This window comes from Argopecten irradians, chromosome 12 (genome assembly GCF_041381155.1).
Source record: "Argopecten irradians isolate NY chromosome 12, Ai_NY, whole genome shotgun sequence".
Taxonomy (NCBI): domain Eukaryota; kingdom Metazoa; phylum Mollusca; class Bivalvia; order Pectinida; family Pectinidae; genus Argopecten; species Argopecten irradians.
This window is the reverse complement of record NC_091145.1, coordinates 25,429,931-25,449,398: the sequence shown is the minus strand read 5'-3', so window position 1 is coordinate 25,449,398 and position 19,468 is coordinate 25,429,931. Positions and strand designations below refer to the sequence as shown.

Below are 19,468 nucleotides of genomic sequence, written 5' to 3'. Positions count from 1 at the left end.
GAAATACATTGTTAATCTGTGACGTCAGAAGTATATGACACGATTGGAGTACCCGGAGGTAAAAAAACACCGACTAGTGTAAAGTACCTGGCAACTGCCCCACACGGGATTCGAATTCGCAGCCCAGAGGTGGGTGACTTGTGGTAATATGTCAGGACATCCTAACCACTCGGCCACCGCGACACAGAGGTGGGGGACTTGTGGTAATATGTCGGGACATCCTAACCACTCGGCCACCGCGACACAGAGGTGGGGGACTTGTGGTAATATGTCGGGACATCTAAACCACTCGGCCACCGCGACACAGAGGTGGGGGACTTGTGGTAATATGTCGGGACATCCTAACCACTTGGCCACCGCGACACAGAGGTGGGGGACTTGTGGTAATATGTCGGGACATCTTAACCACTCGGCCACCGCGACACAGAGGTGGGGGACTTGTGGTAATATGTCGGGACATCCTAACCACTTGGCCACCGCGACACAGAGGTGGGGGACTTGTGGTAATATGTCGGGACATCTTAACCACTCGGCCACCGCGACACAGAGGTGGGTGACTTGTGGTAATATATCGGGACATCTTAACCACTCGGCCACCGCGACACAGAGGTGGGGGACTTGTTGTAATATGTAGGGACATCTTAACCACTCGGCCACCGCGACACAGAGGTGGGGGACTTGTTGTAATATGTAGGGACATCTTAACCACTTGGCCACCGCGACCCCTGTGATATGTGATCAAATACTAAATATGATGTTTACCGATAACAAATTATGAAAATAGCTAACATTGTCATTACTTTATATATAACAATAAAGTAAAAAGATCAAATACTATTACTTCTAGAAATCAAAACAATAATAATGTAAAGTTATATTTGTATATTTTACTAGCTGACACCCTTAATCACACGTATATAGACCGTCAATTAACTGTGTAACATCATTATAAACCGTCTGTTAATTACTGGAATATCATTACATCATTACCCCAATCCGTCGTCTGTGTCAATGTGTAAACGTACCCAGGTCGTAGGTTTACGTCTGTAAACAAAATCCTAGTCGTTTGTTTACAGTTAGTATACGTATACCTGTCGTCTGCTGACGAGGCATAGTATTATCTATAAATAAACCTGACTATGACGTCAGAAATCGTACACCAGTCGTTTTACTATCATGGTATAAATATAGCCGGGGTTGTCTTTGTGGACAGACACGGGGAGACAGGAGGACACCGAGGTACGTAGGCCACTTTATATTTTTGTTGTTATTTTGATATGGAAAAAGTTTTGGCTTGATTTTCTTATCTTGGAAGTGTATAATTAATTGTTTATGTTTTTGTTGGTGATCTTAATACCAAAAACCTGTTAAAGGTATGTTTATCAAAAATAATCATTCTTCTCCATTTCAATCACTCATTTTTGTTTATTCATTAATATATGGTAATTTTAAAATAACATGTTACAGGTTATTATTTTCCAGAGTTAGAATACTTTCACAAATTCTGTATCTTAATAAAATAAGAACCATATCTTTCTGTCTAACATCTTCTTGTTGTTTTAAATCAATTGTATATGACGAATGTTTTAACATTTAAATATTTTTTGAGTGAAAAACAAAACTTTTAGAAAGTCTGAATTTCAAAAACTTTGTGTCATACATTTTAGGCTTTCTATTACGTTGCAACAAATTATTTTCGTTTAGTACTTGAATTGCGTTCGGTTTGCATGGATGTCTTGAAAGCCATTAAGTCAGTATATTAAATCTGATCAAGAACCCCGATTAAAATAATGCATTTTAATTTCCTTTTGTTGTAACATGCTTTTGAACGTTCGTTTGATAAGATTATTTCGTTGTTGAAAAAAACATATATTTTGGAAAAAGTCTTGATTTTAAAAAGTATGGCTAATATTTCAGAGGTGTCCACCAGATGGAGCCCGTGGTCAGGTCAATCGCTTGACCTCCTCGGATTCGTAAATAGCCACTTTGACGAGGAACCAAGGCACGTGAGCTATGAAATATTTGGGTACAAAGGTCACACTGGTACCTCCTGTTTCTGTCGACCCCTTTAACGCCGGGGTAGAGAAATCGTGGATGGAAATGGTATGGACAAAGCAGTGACCTTTGTCAGAGACGGTGATACATGTTCTGACAAAGGCCTTAAAAACAACGATAAATCAAAACATTTTAGGACGAAAAATGTTAAGACGGTAGAGGACAAAGAAGAAAGTGATTTGGGGAGTGAAGATGAAAACACAGACGTGTTGAATAGACGACGAAAATGCACAACTCACATTAATTTGATTATTGTAAGCAATGAATGTCCTGTGAAACGGTTGTGTTCGGGATGAATTGATGTTTTCATAACTTTGATAAGAAAGAATTCAAGGATATGTGACGTTTAACTCCAGCATCAGAATTTTGGAATTTTACACAATTATCCAGTAATACATTTTCATCGTCGGCATGACAACCATAACTTTAAGGACTTATCTTCTTTTTGATGACAACACTAACATATCATCAACTTCTACACCAGCAAAATCATCCGTATGTTGGGATACATAATTATGTATACTAAATCTCAGCATATGATCATGAAGTGTACAGTCGAGATATGAACATGTCTGGACGAAGCTCAATACAGAACCATCGAATCATCTTAATTTGATTCTAGCGATGGATCCAACAATCAAAGGATTTCATAATAAACTCTCAAATATAACTGAAGAATAAGTAATACAGAAATATGGAATTTACCGTGTATGAAGTTTTTGTCAAAGATGACAATTTCATAATCATTATTGTTGATTCCTTGGATTATAGAACATTTACATGACAACACCATAGGGACATATTTTTTGTATAATTATTATTTATTACATACTTTCATTTTCTTCAACTTTCGGTTTTTGTTAAGAAACATTTTGTATTTTCAGATACACAAACAGCAGGTGGAGGGAATCCCTACATCATGACAACCCTTTCTTTTTATGATAGTTTGTCAGTGTCGTAGATTTTTTTTTCTAAGTTGAAAACGCATCACGTGTTAAATTATGTTTCCAACAATCAGCCTGCTAGTGCAATCAGTGAAAATATTTACAGCATTATTTCTAATAACTTTCTTCGTATTGGAAAGCTTGAATTATGCAATGATACTGTTACAGAACCAGTGAAGATTATATGTATGTCTATTCAATACCTAGTACGATGTATACGATGTCACATTCTTCAGACAAAGGACCAGGCAGCATAAACTTGAACACAAAGGTGTAAAAGTGTACGAGTTGTCTTTGAAATGAAAGTCAAAGATCTATGCTCAATGTCGGAAGTTCTACATCACTATGCTCTACCATTATAATGAGGCGAAGATGACTCGATCTTACTACTCTTTGCCTAATATCAAGTCGTATGTGTGCGATAATCTGGACAAATCCAGAAAAGGGCCACTAAAGCAGCTGACCACACCATCAACACCATCGATGCCAGTAATAACATTGAATGTACTTGCGAGGAAGAAATTAATGATACTATGCCTTTCCTAGACACATGAAAAAGAAGACGGTGCCATGCAGGTATTGGTGTATATGGAAAAGATCAAAACACACAAAACCAGAGGGATCTTGGCGTCCATCAAAGAATGGTCTACGTTTGACAATGGAAAAAACCAAAACCACATATCTAGGACAATGATTATACGGAATGGGTCCTAAAACAGGTGGTGCAAAAATAGTGTCATAATAAAGAGAAAAACCAACTAAGGGCAACAATAAAATCCGCCTTGAGGAACACCGGAAAGATGCGGAATATCAGTCAAGCAAGAAATTCCCTCGATCTAAAAGAAGACAGTCGGAATTCCAGATCAACAAATCGGCTATTACAGACCATGTCACACAGAAATATCGTGTGATTGAGTAGGAAAAACTCAGAATTACAGACAGGGAGAGTAATCTCTTGCAGCGACAGAAAAAGAAAGCCTACTTGATAAGCTGCAGTGGGCCAGTATTGAATCGAGACGAGGGGACACACAAACTCTCGCAAATATATGACCAGGTATAAGACAAAGAGTAGCAAGATCGAGACATTTCGGCCATTACAATTCTACATCATAGTGCTGTTTATTCAGCAGTGCCGAAATTTACATTTGGCATCAATGTTCGAGTTTCATTTCAGCAAGACATTTCGTACCTTTTACACCTTTGTTTACTTATGCTGCCTGGTTAATTGTCTTATGAAGATGACAGTGTATGGCCTCTCTCTCTTGCCACACATAAAATGCTCACTGACTGTTTAACAATATCAAAACACATTATATGAGATTTGAATACAGCACGTATTTCCGAAATCATAAATTTTATGTGATGATGGTAAATTATGTTGATTGTCACATTTTATATGTGATTGGACTATAATGGATGTTTTTATTTTGTTTGTTAGCAGTTGACAATTCTTGATTTTTGCATGTAAGGTGTTGCTTTATTTAGATATAGCTATAGTTGTTTTCTAGTATAGAAACAGTCAAATTCCTCTCCAAAGGCACTGCATATAAGTAACTTATATTGTATTTTAAGTTCGTTTATAATTATATTAAAATTCTTGTGTATTCAAAAGTAATCAAACGGCCTTGTTAGTGTACATTTCATATTGGCTTGTATACTGAGCCTCAAACACTCCCCGGTTGGCATTTTACAAGGATTAGTGAACCTTTACAGATCAACAAAATTCAAAGTAACATATATTTTGTGCTGTTATTGTTTACAAAAATTCATTTCCTTTGCCCCCTTGTATTTTCGTTTTATATACCTGGATTACCGTGATAAATTTTGAGGCACAAAGATGTCTGGGCTTAGTTGGAGTAAATCGCTCATACCAGTAATTACTTTCTCCATGTCCGCCTTTCGTCATGGTGTTTTAACATATATTTTGTATTTTGAAATGTGTGATTATATACAGTAAATATGGGCGAAATCCTTGATGGCGATAATCATAGACTGTAATTTAGCGTTGCTGTATGTCATTGTTTTATTCAGATTTTGATTCTATTAAATAATATGCTATAAGCAATAAAACCCACAGCGGTATTAGTGAAAATGTGTGATATGGCGACTAAGAATATTTCTGAAATCATTAATTATGTGACTTACGGACGGAATTTCTTATGACGGCTAGAATCGATTTATTTAACGCAGTTTAGAACTGTGTATGATATCTTAACCTGGGTCTTAACCTGGGGGAAATACAATAAACTAACGTCGAGAGTTAGACAGACCATAGGTCGATGGTTCTTCTCAAACCCCTACATGTCACAGTGATTTATTATACATTACCCGGTACTTTATCATTTACCAATAAGTGTGATGTATGTATATCACTACAACATTGTTGTAGTCATTTACCATTTAAAATCTAACAATTGAACATTATGCCATGACTCAGGCCTCACATATCTGATCCACAAAATCCATATATCTTATACAGTATGTGTGTATCCTCGACTTTTTAGGGGTTACTATCATTGTCACTATAATGACAAGGATAGTAACCCCTAGAGTACCGAGGATGGTTTTTGTGTATCTGGGTGATCATGGCAAACATGGAGACATGAAATAATCTGAGGACGCGGTGGCGGAGTGGTTAATGGTGTTCCGACATATACCCCAAGCCATCCACCTCTAGGTCGTGAGTTTGAATCCAACATGGGACATTTGCCAGGTACTCACCGCTAGTCGGTGTTTTTTCTCCGGGTACTCTGGTTTTCCTCCATCATCAAAACTGTCACGATTACATGACCCTGTCCGTTAAAAGGACGTAAAAATAAACAAACCAAACTAATGAAATAATTTCAGCTTAATTAGTGTAATCCTTGTTTTTTTTAAATCTAAAGACTCGTTCTTTCAATTTCCCGAAGTTTTTTTGGTTTGGTTTTAACATAACGTATTGCATACAATTTGTATTTTTATGTGCATAGTGAAAATGTGGATGGAATCCTTGACAGATCACACCTGGATGAGTCTTTTATTATGGCCGCCATATTAATGATACAAGCGTTCTTCTGTAATATTGTGAACAGTAAGATAAATGTATGTATGTATGCAAAGGTAATTTAATTTGTATTGGCACCTGCCGCTCAATACTTGTATTCTTTTGTACAAGAGATCCCAGAGGGATTTTGGCGCCAACCAAAGAATGATCTACGTCTAACAATGGAAAGAGGAATCTTTTCTCTGTCTTTCAAATTTTTACTACACACTGCATATAAAATTTGAGAAAGATACTTTCAGTACTTTCTGAGATATGTAGTTGTAACAAATTTAAATTATCAAAATCCAATATGGCGTCCTGTCGGCCATCTTGTTCACCGATCAGTCCTCAAATACAATATGCAAAACTAGGACCCTAGGGAAATCTGCATGTGAAATTTGAGATAGATCCCTTCAGTGCTTTCTAAAAAATAGCATAACAAAAATTGTTAACGGACGGAGGGACGGAAGGACGGATGGACGACGGACGAAAGGCAATTGAATAGCCCACCATCTGATGATGGTGGGCTAATAAAATATGCATGTATAAGATAAATATGGTATTATGATCTACTATTTTAATTCTATTCATTTAAAACTTTATTGACATTTTCATGATATAACATGTTGGCATTTATCAAAATACATGAACATGTATACATATATATATATCATACATACCTAATCAGTTTATGTTAATGAAAAAATGGTTCTCTATGTAGTATTCTGAAGTGATCCTGTGAGATTTGTATTTTGTTAAACTTATAGCTTAAGATGATATTTTGTAACAAAAAGGTTATATACATGTACACATAAGGATTTGTCATTGCTTAATATTAATGTTCATAAGAAATAAAACATTATTTACTTCATGCATATCGTTTTGGTTGTCACTAACGGTTACTATTTGTGCTCGAATTTTATATCGGTAATCCTGTAACATATCGGAATAATTCTGATATATGTCAGTAACTTCTCCAATTTTCCATCGTCAGGACTGGCGGAGTGAAATTCTAATGTATTAAGAATGGATCGAAATCCGTGTGTTATCCCCAAAAAATACTAAAACCTGAGAAATCACCACAAAGTTTGAAACATACTACTATGAGAATAAGACGAAAACACGGATTAGAATGGGAAGACACTAGATGCCCCATAGGGATTTTGGCGACCACCAAAGAATGATCATATGTCTGACTATGGAAAGTTTCTGCTTTTCAAACTTCAACTGTCGAAATCCAACATTGTTGCCTGTGGGCCATCTTGTTGACCGATCGGTCCCAAATTGCAATATGCACAACAAATGCCATAGGGGAATCTACATATAATATTTGAGAAAGATCCCTTTTTGAGAAATAGCGTAACAAACTGCAACTATCAAAATCCAAGTTTTACCGATTGGTCCAAAAATGCAGAACCTAAGGGAACCCATAAAATGTATGACATTTGAGACATTTTTCATTTTCAATCGTTTCTTTGATACCCATTAGAATCGGTGCGCTGTGGTTGACTTATAGTTTTGAAGTTGGGCGTCGTTCTATGTTATATTTAAAGAAAGCATCTGCAGACCTTTGTTTGAAGACCTGTGATTGGTCAGTTTTTATGTCCTGAACTGCATTCAATGATTAAACGATAGATAGTGATAGTGATCAGCAGTAACCCCTGGGTGTCGAAGATGACACATTTGTAGGCTGCACACCAGGAAAGAGGAGATAACTCTTATGTGTAGTGGGAACGTTTACATGGAATTTAGTGGAACTGCAGCACCATACCAAAAGTAAGTCAATTATGTGTTTTCTCTGTATATTCTATTTTATGTATATATACTTTTGTTTTCTTTTGAATTTCTCCGATCTCGATCATCTATCAATGTATGATTGGATGTATAATTGTATAATCATTCTATTACAAAGTTATGTTATATAGCAGATAGACAAAAAAAAACGGTGACTAATTCCACTTTTTCGGTATATTCTTATTCAGAAATCAATATTTCACAGCTTCGCGGTTTATTTAGAGTATACTCAGATTTTTGTGTTATATCTCCATAACATAAAAACTCTATTCCAGTTAATCCTTAATAAAGCAGTGTGGATTGTGAAATATTGATTTATATTTTTATATGTACAATTCATTTATATTATAGATTTTGTTTCTATTTTGATACAACGGGATTAGATTCATAAATGATTTGCAAACACAATTCCGCTTTTTTTCATTCAATATCGACAAACAGTATTCACGCATAGTTTATGTGACTACGTACAAATCGAAAATTCAATTTAGCTGAAACAATTGTACGAAGTTCCGTTGGTCTGAATTTTTACTTAAAGTGATCACTACTTTATCCCCTAACACGGAAATCGCCCTCAGTCGTTTTATTTCATCTGATGACGTCAGCAGTTGCCTGACGTTGGTACCGTCCCCAGACATCTGTATGACGTTGTGGGAGGCCCGTCCACAAACATACACGTTACCCTCCCGGTCTACGTCTATACCTGTTGTACCCTTCACGACCCCGACCTTCAGTACATCTATGTGTGTCCCGTCAGACAGTCGGGTGACGGCTACAGCGTCAGGGTCAGAGGTGTGGATGCTGGCAAAGACACGTCCATTCCTCTGATCACTGGCGAGATGCAGACATTTAGATTCAATTTTATGGAGCATTGTAGCTTCACCTCCGTTTTGTGGTACACTGTAAAGTGATGTTAGTGTACCAACAACAAACGTGTTGTTATTGTATGTGACACCAAGACAGTTTTCCGTAACGTTTTGAATCTTTATTTTAGATAGGACAGTCAAGGTTACATCCGTTACATTGACTGTATATATGGATTTATCTGTAACCAATGTCACTGCCACAGTGTTGTCATCAACACGACAAAGGTCGCACAATGCTTCACTTATTTCTATGTCACATTTAAAATCACCGTTCTCCGTAAAAAGTTTCACTTTGTGATTTGCATCGTCTCCTACAACAATACGTCCACCAGACAGGAGGACTACTCCAGTCAGAATACAGTCTTTCTCGTCAGTGGGAACTTTGATGTTGATCTTTCTGGTCATCTTCAACTGACGTTCGGACAATGCCGCAGTATTTGGTAATTTCCTCTGTTGTTGATGGACGAGTATCTCCCCAAGGGTAAGACTGGTCTTTGTGTCCAATGTGAGTATGTCAGGGTTATACTCGTGTCTCAGACTGGTAGACCTTGACGACTTCTCCAACTCCTGTATCAGTCCCTTACATGACTCGACCTCCGCCTGACCTCTCTGGAACAGACTGATCGTTCCCACGGTGTCCTCCTTCAGGCCGGCATCCTGTGATGACGTCAGAGTCTTCTGCATAGCAAACATCAGCCGTTCACACTTCCTCCTCGATATATCTAGGTTTTCCTTCTCCTCTTTGAATGATGCTGTCAGTTTGTCTGTCAGCTCTTTCTGAAGTACATCAAACCGCTCGTTAACCTTTGTACGCAGATCTGTTAAACTTTTCAATGCGGTGATTTGGTCTTCTGTTATGAACTGTAGCTGCTCCTCGACATCTTTTATCAGTATTTCCATGGAATTTACGCATTTCCGAAGTTCTCCAAGAAGATCCTCAATTTTCGTGGTTTGTATCCTGTCCCGGAAATCGTCTGCTGATGTCACCGCCTCACATTTCCGATGATCGACGATGATACACTTGTGACATCCAAGGATCTGATGATCTTCACAGTAATACTCCAGTTTCTCCTTATGTTTACCACACCCAGTAGCCGACATCTTTCGTCGAATGGTGGCTGATTTATTTTCTTGCGTTATATGCTCGGGCTCACAATCATCGTGAAACAAATCATGATGACCGACTTTACAAGATTCACAGAAGTAATATTTGGTTTGCTCACACCAAAATTTTGCCGGAATGTTCATTTTTCCTTTTCTTCTCACAAGGTTTACACATGATCAGCATGCTTGTATTTTGTAAATGTTGGATCATCTCTACCGCCAGATTGTTGGTAGGAAATTGTTCGGCCCAACGTTGTTTGTCTTCTGACTGGTTTAACGGCTCGGTGTCCCTACGACATACTGGACACGAGAAAGAAGACGCCGACGCCATCTTACCTGACGATTCATTGATGATGTAGCTAGCGAGACATTCTTGACAGAATGAATGAAGACAGGGGAGGGACTTGGGATATCGGAGCTGTTCCAGACAGATAGGACATTCAAGCATCAGAATGTCGAGAGATTGACTACCGAGGACATTGTCTGATGTCTGGTCCTGAACAAATCCACCTTCCGCCATGGTAATGTGGCGTTTACCAACCCTTTAAACAAAAACAATAATATACAAATTAAAAAGCGCAACAAAATCTTTGTCTGTCTTGAACTTAAGAGATGAATGAAAAGTGTCAAAAGCGTCACTTTGGATTCCCCAACATATCACTAAAGACAATGTTTAGAAATAAAAATCACCGGGTTTTAAGGCTCTGAACACGCTATATACATAACTTAAGGGAAACACTAGTTCAGGTAGAAGAAATCGTTTTGAGAAGAAGGCATGATAAATATGTTGTGTTCAAATTTCGTGAAGATCAAGGAAAAGTATAATAATTCGTCAATACGTAGAAACAAAAGTAGTTTTTTATTGTGCTGTACTTTATCCTCTATTTCGCACACAGTACAGACATGTAAATAAAATCATTATAATTAAAAAAAAATGTCGATATAAACGATAGACAAAGCTAAAACTGGATTTAGTGCATCTAATCATTACATAAATTGATTTGTTATTGTAAAATGTGGCTGTTATAACTATTTTATCTCAATTACGCAGGTGAACTTGTAAAAATTTATTAGATATTACTCCATACAGACCGTGTCAAAATACATATATCTTTGCTGATATTTAATTACGTTACATGATTATTAAAATTGTCAAAAAACCGCTAAAAATCAATGAATTTTTATCGAGATATATATCTTATGCGATGAACAAATTTCTTGATTTCAATAGTCCAAAGAACTAAAACATTTAACCGCTGACGAACTGCTTTTAGTTTGCAATCTAATCAGGATAAGGTAACTTAACATATCATCCGAAAAAATGAAGAAAACCAATCGTCAAAAACGCGATACTCCGCGCTTGATTTCAACTTTTTATCAAACATGGTACACTTAACTGTTTAATGATTAAACAAATCAAGATCAATTGTACAGTCTGCTGATCTTGAGAAGATCGGTATTAAATATGGTTTATCAATCAATCATTTCACGACTGAAAACAAAGATAGCACTATAAAATGACAAGGGTTCAGCTATCACAAAGAGCCACAAAATCAACCTACTACAGTCTCCTAAACACGCCTGCATGGACTTCACACACGCAACAATCCGCTTACACGGGAGGCCGTCTTTACAGTCCCCGGATGTTAATAGGGCGTAAATCTAATCAACCAAGAAACCAACCAACAAATCGAAGACGATCCATCGCTGAGCAGACATTTAGAACATTTCGGAGGTATGTCGCCGCTCATTTGTGTGAAAGTTGGGTGCACAAATATATCAAATACTCTAAATATATCTTCTTGATTCACGAAAAAAAAAGATTATTTATTTTAACAACATTGTAAAATTCTACATTTATATATATTACTTTCGAGTAGAAGAAAAACGATTTTCAAATTGGGTTTCTCCTTGATTGCTCATTATTTTGAAAGTGGAGTTCTCTTTACAAAACTGTAGATTGATTAAACTATATTGCTATTTAACATTGATTGCATAATTTTCTTGTCATTATGAATTAAGTAATCAATAAAAAGATATTGCTATAATGGTCGATATATTGGACCCATTTAAGCGATGCATATCGCATGTCTTATTTACACAAATATACTATAGCCACATGTATAAATAGTAGAAAATAATCGTAGCCTCGTGAATAATATACCATGTACCTTACAACAGAGCTGGTTTATCCTTAATCCTCTATATGTATATAAATATACAGTGTTTCATCTGTCTTAAGATGTGCTGAAGTTCTCATAGTTAGCTAAACCTGTCTAAAAATGTGTTTTATGTTGTTTTCTTTTGTATCTGTCCTTATTTTTCCTTTTCTGCTTCTATCACTTTTCTCTAAATCTATCACCTGTCAGTCCGTCTCCCCGCTTTCCCACTTTGACAATGAGATATCGAAATACTTATACATGTACTCTGTGAAATATAGAATTACTTCTGGCAACCTCCAAATATGTATGTTTTTCCATTTTTATCCCCCATAATGGGTAGTTGTATTAATACCTGGAGGTGTGCCATTGGTGTTTTTTACTTAAGAACGCATTCTTCTTGTGTATACAAAAGGTTACATGTTTTAAGCGATAATGACCAGACAGATTCCTTTTATGTAATGTTCAAAACTGCTCTGTATTCCAGTGTATTTTTCGCCTATTTAACTTGTTTGCAAGCATTACTTCGAAAAGATAACATTGCCATTTTCTTAGTAATAAAGTTTTTATTGTTTTATAAATATGATTTACATGGTAAATCCGGTATAGACATAGATATACGCAATCGCGAACATCTTTCAGCAGGAATTTTGATAAATTATCGTTACTTGAAAAACTCGTTATGTTTGTTAATTAATTTTGTTCTATCTCTGGTTCTTAATACTGATTTTTTATCTATTCTTATTCTACTTATATTAACACATATGGACGTTGAGTCTAATCCTGGCCCTGGCGTTGGCGAGCTCTCCGTTTTCCATCTGAATGTTAGAAGTATTCGAAACAAATTAGATTATATTGAAGATGTAGCTGGGGAATATGATATCTTGTGCTTTACTGAAAGCCATCTTGATGAAAAACGTATGTACCGATGATATTCTTTTATCGGGCTTCCATGCAGCAGTTAGACTGGATAGAAACAGGGCGGGGGGTGGAGTCATTGTTTACGTTAATAGTCTATTGAAAGTTGACCGTCTAGATCATCTTGAACACCCGGGTGATGAAGTTATTTGGATACGAGTTATCTTGCAACATACCAAATTTATTTTATGTACTATTTATAGATCTGAAGTTTCAGCTGCGGCTTTTTGGGAAAATTTACAAACCTCTATAGAAAATGCTCTAGATATTTCACCTAACATTATTATTACTGGTGATGTTAATGTTGATTTGCTCAATGTTGCACCAAACCATATTCTTTTGGATATTATGAGTACTTTCAGTTTAACAAATGTAATCAATGAACCTACACGGATAGGTCAGACTAGATCAAGTTTGCTTGACCCAATTCTTTTAAGTCAGTCTATATCTTGTATTGATTCTTCTGTAATAAATATTGATAGATCGATAAGCGATCATGAAGGTTGTATTGTCAGTGTAACTTTGCCATGCGCTTTTAAATCTGTTTATAAGAGAAAAATTTGGTTTTATAAAAGAGCCGATTATATCAAGTTAAATAATCTTATATCGCAATACGACTGGCGGGAATCTTTGCTTGGTAGTGGGTCAGTAGACAATGCGAGTGAAACTTTTACTAATGTATTTTTAAATTTCATTAAAGAGTGTATACCCTCTAAAGAAGTTACAATTAGGCCGTCCGATAAACCCTGGATGACTTCTGAGCTCAGAACAAATCTAAGACTCCGGGACAGGTTACATAAAATAGCTAGAAAATCTAAGCATTTTCAGGATATTCTCAATTTTAAAAGGCAACGAAACAAAGTAAACAATATGAAAAAGTATTGTCGTTTAAACTTTTATGAAAATGTGCATGGTATAATTGATAAATATTTTACTTCTGACCCAAAAGCTTATTGGAAGTTAATCAAACGTTTACTTAACTCTAATGGAACTTCACAAATTACACCAACTCTTGCAGATCCTGTTACGGATAATATAGTTACGAGTGATGATGATAAATCAAATTTATTAAATGAGTACTTTTGCAGCATTACTCGTATAAATGAACAAGACGCTCAGATCCCAAATATTATATACTGAAAACAAATAAAAGTTTAAATTCTATACAGTTAAATCACTCTGAAATCAAAGATGTACTGCAAATATTAAAGCTCGGCAAGGCCTCGGGTCATGATGGTATCAGTCACCATATGTTAAAACATGTTTGTAATACTATTAGTAAACCACTCGAGATACTTTTCAATATGTCTTTGTCATCTGGCATTTATCCGAAACTTTGGAAAATGGCAATTGTTATGCCTTTATTTAAAAAAGGTGATAGACATTCCGTAACAAATTATCGTCCAATATCTCTTTTGTCCACTGTTGGTAAAGTTTTTGAACGTGTTATTTTTAAACATATATTTAATTATTTCATGGAAAATTCATTATTTTATAAATACCAATCTGGTTTCCTCCCAGGACATTCCACTGTTTATCAATTAATCGAAATGTACCATAACATTTGTTTATCCCTCGAAGAAAGAAAACATACATGTATTATCTTTTGTGACATTTCAAAGGCTTTTGACAGGGTGTGGCATTCTGGGTTATATGTAAAATTAAAGTCCTATGGAATTGGAGGCGAATTATTAGTTTGGTTAAAGGATTACCTAAGTCAAAGAAAGCAAAAGGTATGTGTTAATGATACCTTTTCAAGGTTGGGAAATATTGATGCTGGGGTTCCACAAGGTTCCATCCTAGGCCCTCTATTATTTTTGATATACATAAATGATATTGCAGATGTTTTTGACTCCGCGTCGCGTCTTTTTGCAGATGATACCTCTCTTCAATGTTCTTCCTCTTCTTGTCTCGAAATTCAAACAACTTTAAACAAAGATCTTGAATCTTTAAACACCTGGGCAAAAACATGGCTAGTGTCTTTTAATCCAGATAAAACCGATGTTCTTTTTATTTCTAACAGTAATGAAATAAATGAATTATTAGAATTAGAATTTAATGGTAATATTTTAGACTTTACCGACCGTCATAGGCATTTGGGTGTGGTATTCAATTCTAGTGCCAAATGGGGAGATCACGTGGAAGCAATATATTCTTCAGTAATGAAAAAGTTAAATGTGTGTTGAGAAAATTGAAATTTTTAATAAAACGTGACGCTTTGCTCAGAATTTATCGCGCTTTTATTTTACCTGTATTAGAATACGCATGTGAATTATGGGATGGTTTTTCAAACTCAGACTCGGAAAAATTAGAAAAAGTTCAAAAGGAAGCTGCTAGAATAATAACCGGTCTTCCCTCTTATGCAAGTATCGATTCTCTATATTTTGAAACTGGTTTAGAATCTCTATCTTCTAGAAGGAAAAGGAAAAAAACTTCATCTTCTCTATAAAATGCGCACAAATCAAACTCCTGATTTTCTTACTTCTCTACTTCCTTCTACCGTTCAAGATCAAGCTGCCTATCCATTAAGAAATAGAGATGACTATAGAATTCCATATTTCAGACTTTCATCTACAAACTCTTCTTTTTCTACCTTCTACTCTTCGCTCTTGGAATAACTTAGAAAACTCTGTTAAGTCAGCAATATCATTGAGCCTTTTTAGAAATTCACTAAAACCGGTTTTTGAATCTTCTCCTTCTTACTTTGGCATTGGTGACCGGAAGTTAAATATATTGCATACAAAACTTAGACATCAATGTAGTTCCCTAAATTACGATTTGTTCAGGATAAACCTTGTGGAAACTCCATGCTGTAACTGTGGACATATTTGTGAGAGTGTACATCACTTTTTTTTCGAATGTAAAAATTATAATGTTGAAAGGAATTTGCTATTGGAAAGCCTAAATAATATGAATTTAAATGTTCTTATTGATTTAAATTTAATCTTGTTTGGAAATGAGGATCTGTCTCTGGAAACGAACACAGGCATATTTTTATATGTTCAAAACTTTATTAAATTAAGCAAAAGATTTTAATATTAGACGAATACCTTTATTGTTATACACCTATCAGTTCTTTTCGATATCTCTTTTGTGTATTTTTGTGTTATCTAGAAATCGACTTAAATCACGTTATTTTAGATATTATGGCAAGTTGGTACTAAGGCGACGATTGCTTATGGATTAAGTCGATTTATTATTACAATTTTAAGACATTGTATTTTCTCCCTCTCCTTACTCCCCCCTCTCCCTCCCTCTCTCTCTCTCTCTCTCTCTCTCTCTCTCTCTCTCTCTCTCTCTCTCTCTCTCTCTCTCTCTCTCTCTCTCTCTCTCTCTCTCTCTCTCTCTCTCTCTCTCTCTCTCTCTCTCTCTCCAAAGTGTTCTTATTTACTATTTAATCATATTTATATATTTCATTACTTTGCATATCATGTTTTGTATTTGTTCAGTATTTTGGAAAGGGTGGCAATATAAGTTGCATAAAACTTGTACCCAATCCTTTTGTATATATTTGCAATAAAATATGTTAAATCAATCAAATCAATCAAAATATATCTAAGTCGATAAATAAATAAACATCATTTTGATAGTTAGTTCATTCCATGAGGCACTGCATTAGCAAAAAAAACAGCATGTGTTTAATCAGTGCTTATATGGAGGGAATGGGTTGTCAGAAACAAATGTAATTTGACAAATATCGAATTTTGAGCATCGTCTGCCCATATTGTGCACGCAATAAAATCAATCTAAACGAAAAGATGTGTTTGCCTATTATAAAACAAAAGTAAACACGTAGTTTTCATCCAAATATTATATGCACCAACATTTGATTAATAAAATATTCTCAATATTAATATATTTACACATTTATGTTGTCTACTTTCGTTTTAGATTACAGATATACACCATCACAGATGTTTATGCATTCCGGTCGGGTACAAAATGGTCCCTACACATGTGTGCTAGTGAAACACTGCCGCAGTGAATCATTTGATTAGTTAACATCCATGTATCAATATGGCGGCCAGGTCACCACAAACTATTCGGTGGTCCAACTTAAATGACTCGCAGATCTATTATTTGGCGGCTACCACATATCTAAATGACGACCACCTTATATCTAATTGACTGTCGTCGGATAATTATATATAGCGACCGCCAAGTAACCTTTATTGTATTTTCGTTCTCCAGAATAATAAGTTTCTGCGTAAGCCTGATCTGGTTCACTTGGTTCCCCAATGGATATCAGTGGTTACCCAATAGAAAACGAAAGTAAACACGAAGATGTAATCCAAATGTGACATGAATCAATATTTCATATATGTACCAATATTTAATAATAAAAATTTATAAATATTTAAAATATACATACACATGTACGTTATGTCAAAACAGATACGACTGTCTACTTTCGTTTTTAACATGTTACTGTACAGAGGTTATATCAATCAATATCACTTCTTAATTGTCAGAGGTATTGTCACATAAATAACCGTACATATACATTTTCAAATTTATTGTCAGTATAGAATTAATAAGTAATAGGCCTACTTACTTAAAGTAGCAGTTTTCACAGGAATATCGTCATTGTTGTTACCCTCGACCACCTATTGTAACGCTTCGTTTCGAAGAAAGACGATTCTAATATACAAACACGGTCATAAATTAATCTAGTCCGGAATATTTTACACTCTTATTTTGCATTACACGAAATATTCGAGTTAAAAGTTAAATGCTATTGTACATTAATAACAAGGGCGTACTTGTGAAATTACATGAATGAAGATCAATTATGTATAATTACCATTTTAGTTTATAATATTATAGTTTAATATTATAAACGTGATCTGTAATAGACGATCATTTTCCTTCATTTTCCTATTGAGATATCAATAAAGTGTAGAGGTCAAAACGTTGTTAAAATCGTCGATATTTTTAACAATGGTTGTCTTGTGTTATTTCCATGAACATTTTGAGTGTGTAATCCGGCACACTTGTCATAGTGTCCGTGAAACTCATTCAGTGACGAAAAGACAGTAATAGAACTCACGTATAGTAGCCATGCTTGTATTGCTATTTAATGACATAAAGAAACAAATGACGAATACATTTTTTTAATGCTAGGAATTTTATCAATATGCAAATTTTGAAATCAAAAATTGTTTTTACTTCATTTACATATCATATTTTAGTTTTTACTTTTAATTATCACCCGCATGATAAACAGCATTAAGCAAATAAGCATTGCATGTAGGGATTTTTAAATCAATAAGCATGTAAAGAATGTAAAGACTTTAAGTTTTTGAACTTTTTTCTTTTTCGATTTTAACTTTCGATTCATAGACAAACGTATTGGCACAGTGAGAATATCTATCCATGTTATACATTAGCAGAGCCCTGTCCATTTTACAATTTTGCTACCATACAATGATGAATTTCGGTTTATATAGTAAACATTAGAAATACATTGTTTATCTGTTACCTCAGAAGTATATGACACGATTAATTAATTAATTAATTAATTAAACATTTATGTCAAATTATGAAATTAGCTAACGTTGTCAATATTTTATATATAACAATAAAGTAAAAAGATACTATCACTACTAAAATCAAAACAATTCTTCATCGATAATACTACAGGAATGAAAGTGCGATAATTCTAAATTATTGAGCATATCTTGATGTATAGAGAGATCCAAGAATTGACAAATCAGCGTTAATCCAGATCTGTAATGTGACGCTAAAAATAAGGGGACACCCGGGTTCGAACCAGGGACCTCTCGATCTGCAGTCGAATGCTCTACCACTGAGCTATATCCCTGCTTGACAACCGCGATTGAAAATTAGATGATATATATTTCTGATGCAATAATATCGGATTCAGGTGTCAACATATTTATTTACTTCTTCCATAATCTTATAAGCTATTTTTAAACGTCAGCACTAAAATATAATAAGACATAATCATGGAAAGTTATATTTGTATTGTTTACAAGCTGACACCCTTAATCACACGTATACAGACCGTCAATTAACTGTGTAACATCATTATAAACCTTTATTACCCTAATCCGTCGTCTGTGTCAATGTGTTAATGTACTCAGGTCGTAGGTTTACGTCGACAAACAAAATCCTAGTCGTATGTTTACAGTTAGTATACGTTAGTATATCCTGTCGTCTGTTGACGAAGCATAGTATTATCTATAAATAAATCTGACTATGACGTCAGAAATCGTACACCAGTCGTTTTACTGTCATGGTATAAATATAGCCGGGGTTGTCTTTGTGGACAGACACGGGGAGACAGGAGGACACCGAGGTACGTAGGCCACTTGACATTTTTGTTGTTATGATATTTTGAAAATGGAAAAAGTTTTGGCTTGATTTTCTTATTATGGAAGTATATAATTAATTGTTTGTGCTTTTGCTGGGATCTTTATACCAAAACCTGTAAAAAGTATGTTTATCAAAAATGATCATTCTTCTCTATTTCAACCACTCAGTTTTGTTTATTCATTAATATAATTATATTAACCTTTAAATGAAATTTGAAAGGTGATTATTTTCCAGGGTTAGAATACTTTCAAATTTTGTATTTTAATA

General features: G+C 35.1%; 1 protein-coding gene and 1 non-coding gene across 2 annotated transcripts; both read right to left on the bottom strand.

Annotated features, from left to right (window-relative positions):
- Nucleotides 1–6,543: 6,543 nt before the first annotated feature.
- Nucleotides 6,544–17,495, bottom strand: LOC138336537 (tripartite motif-containing protein 10-like). The gene is given in 3 exon segments (XM_069286052.1): nt 6,544–9,938; nt 9,940–10,327; nt 17,418–17,495. Coding segments are annotated over 2 exon segments (2,007 nt in total). The 5' UTR covers nt 10,306–10,327; nt 17,418–17,495; the 3' UTR covers nt 6,544–8,297.
- Nucleotides 17,496–18,614: 1,119 nt separating this feature from the next.
- On the bottom strand, nt 18,615–18,686 carry Trnac-gca (transfer RNA cysteine (anticodon GCA)). The gene has a single exon. It is a non-coding gene; the product is annotated as a tRNA-Cys (tRNA).
- Between the last annotated feature and the right edge of the window lie 782 nt (nt 18,687–19,468).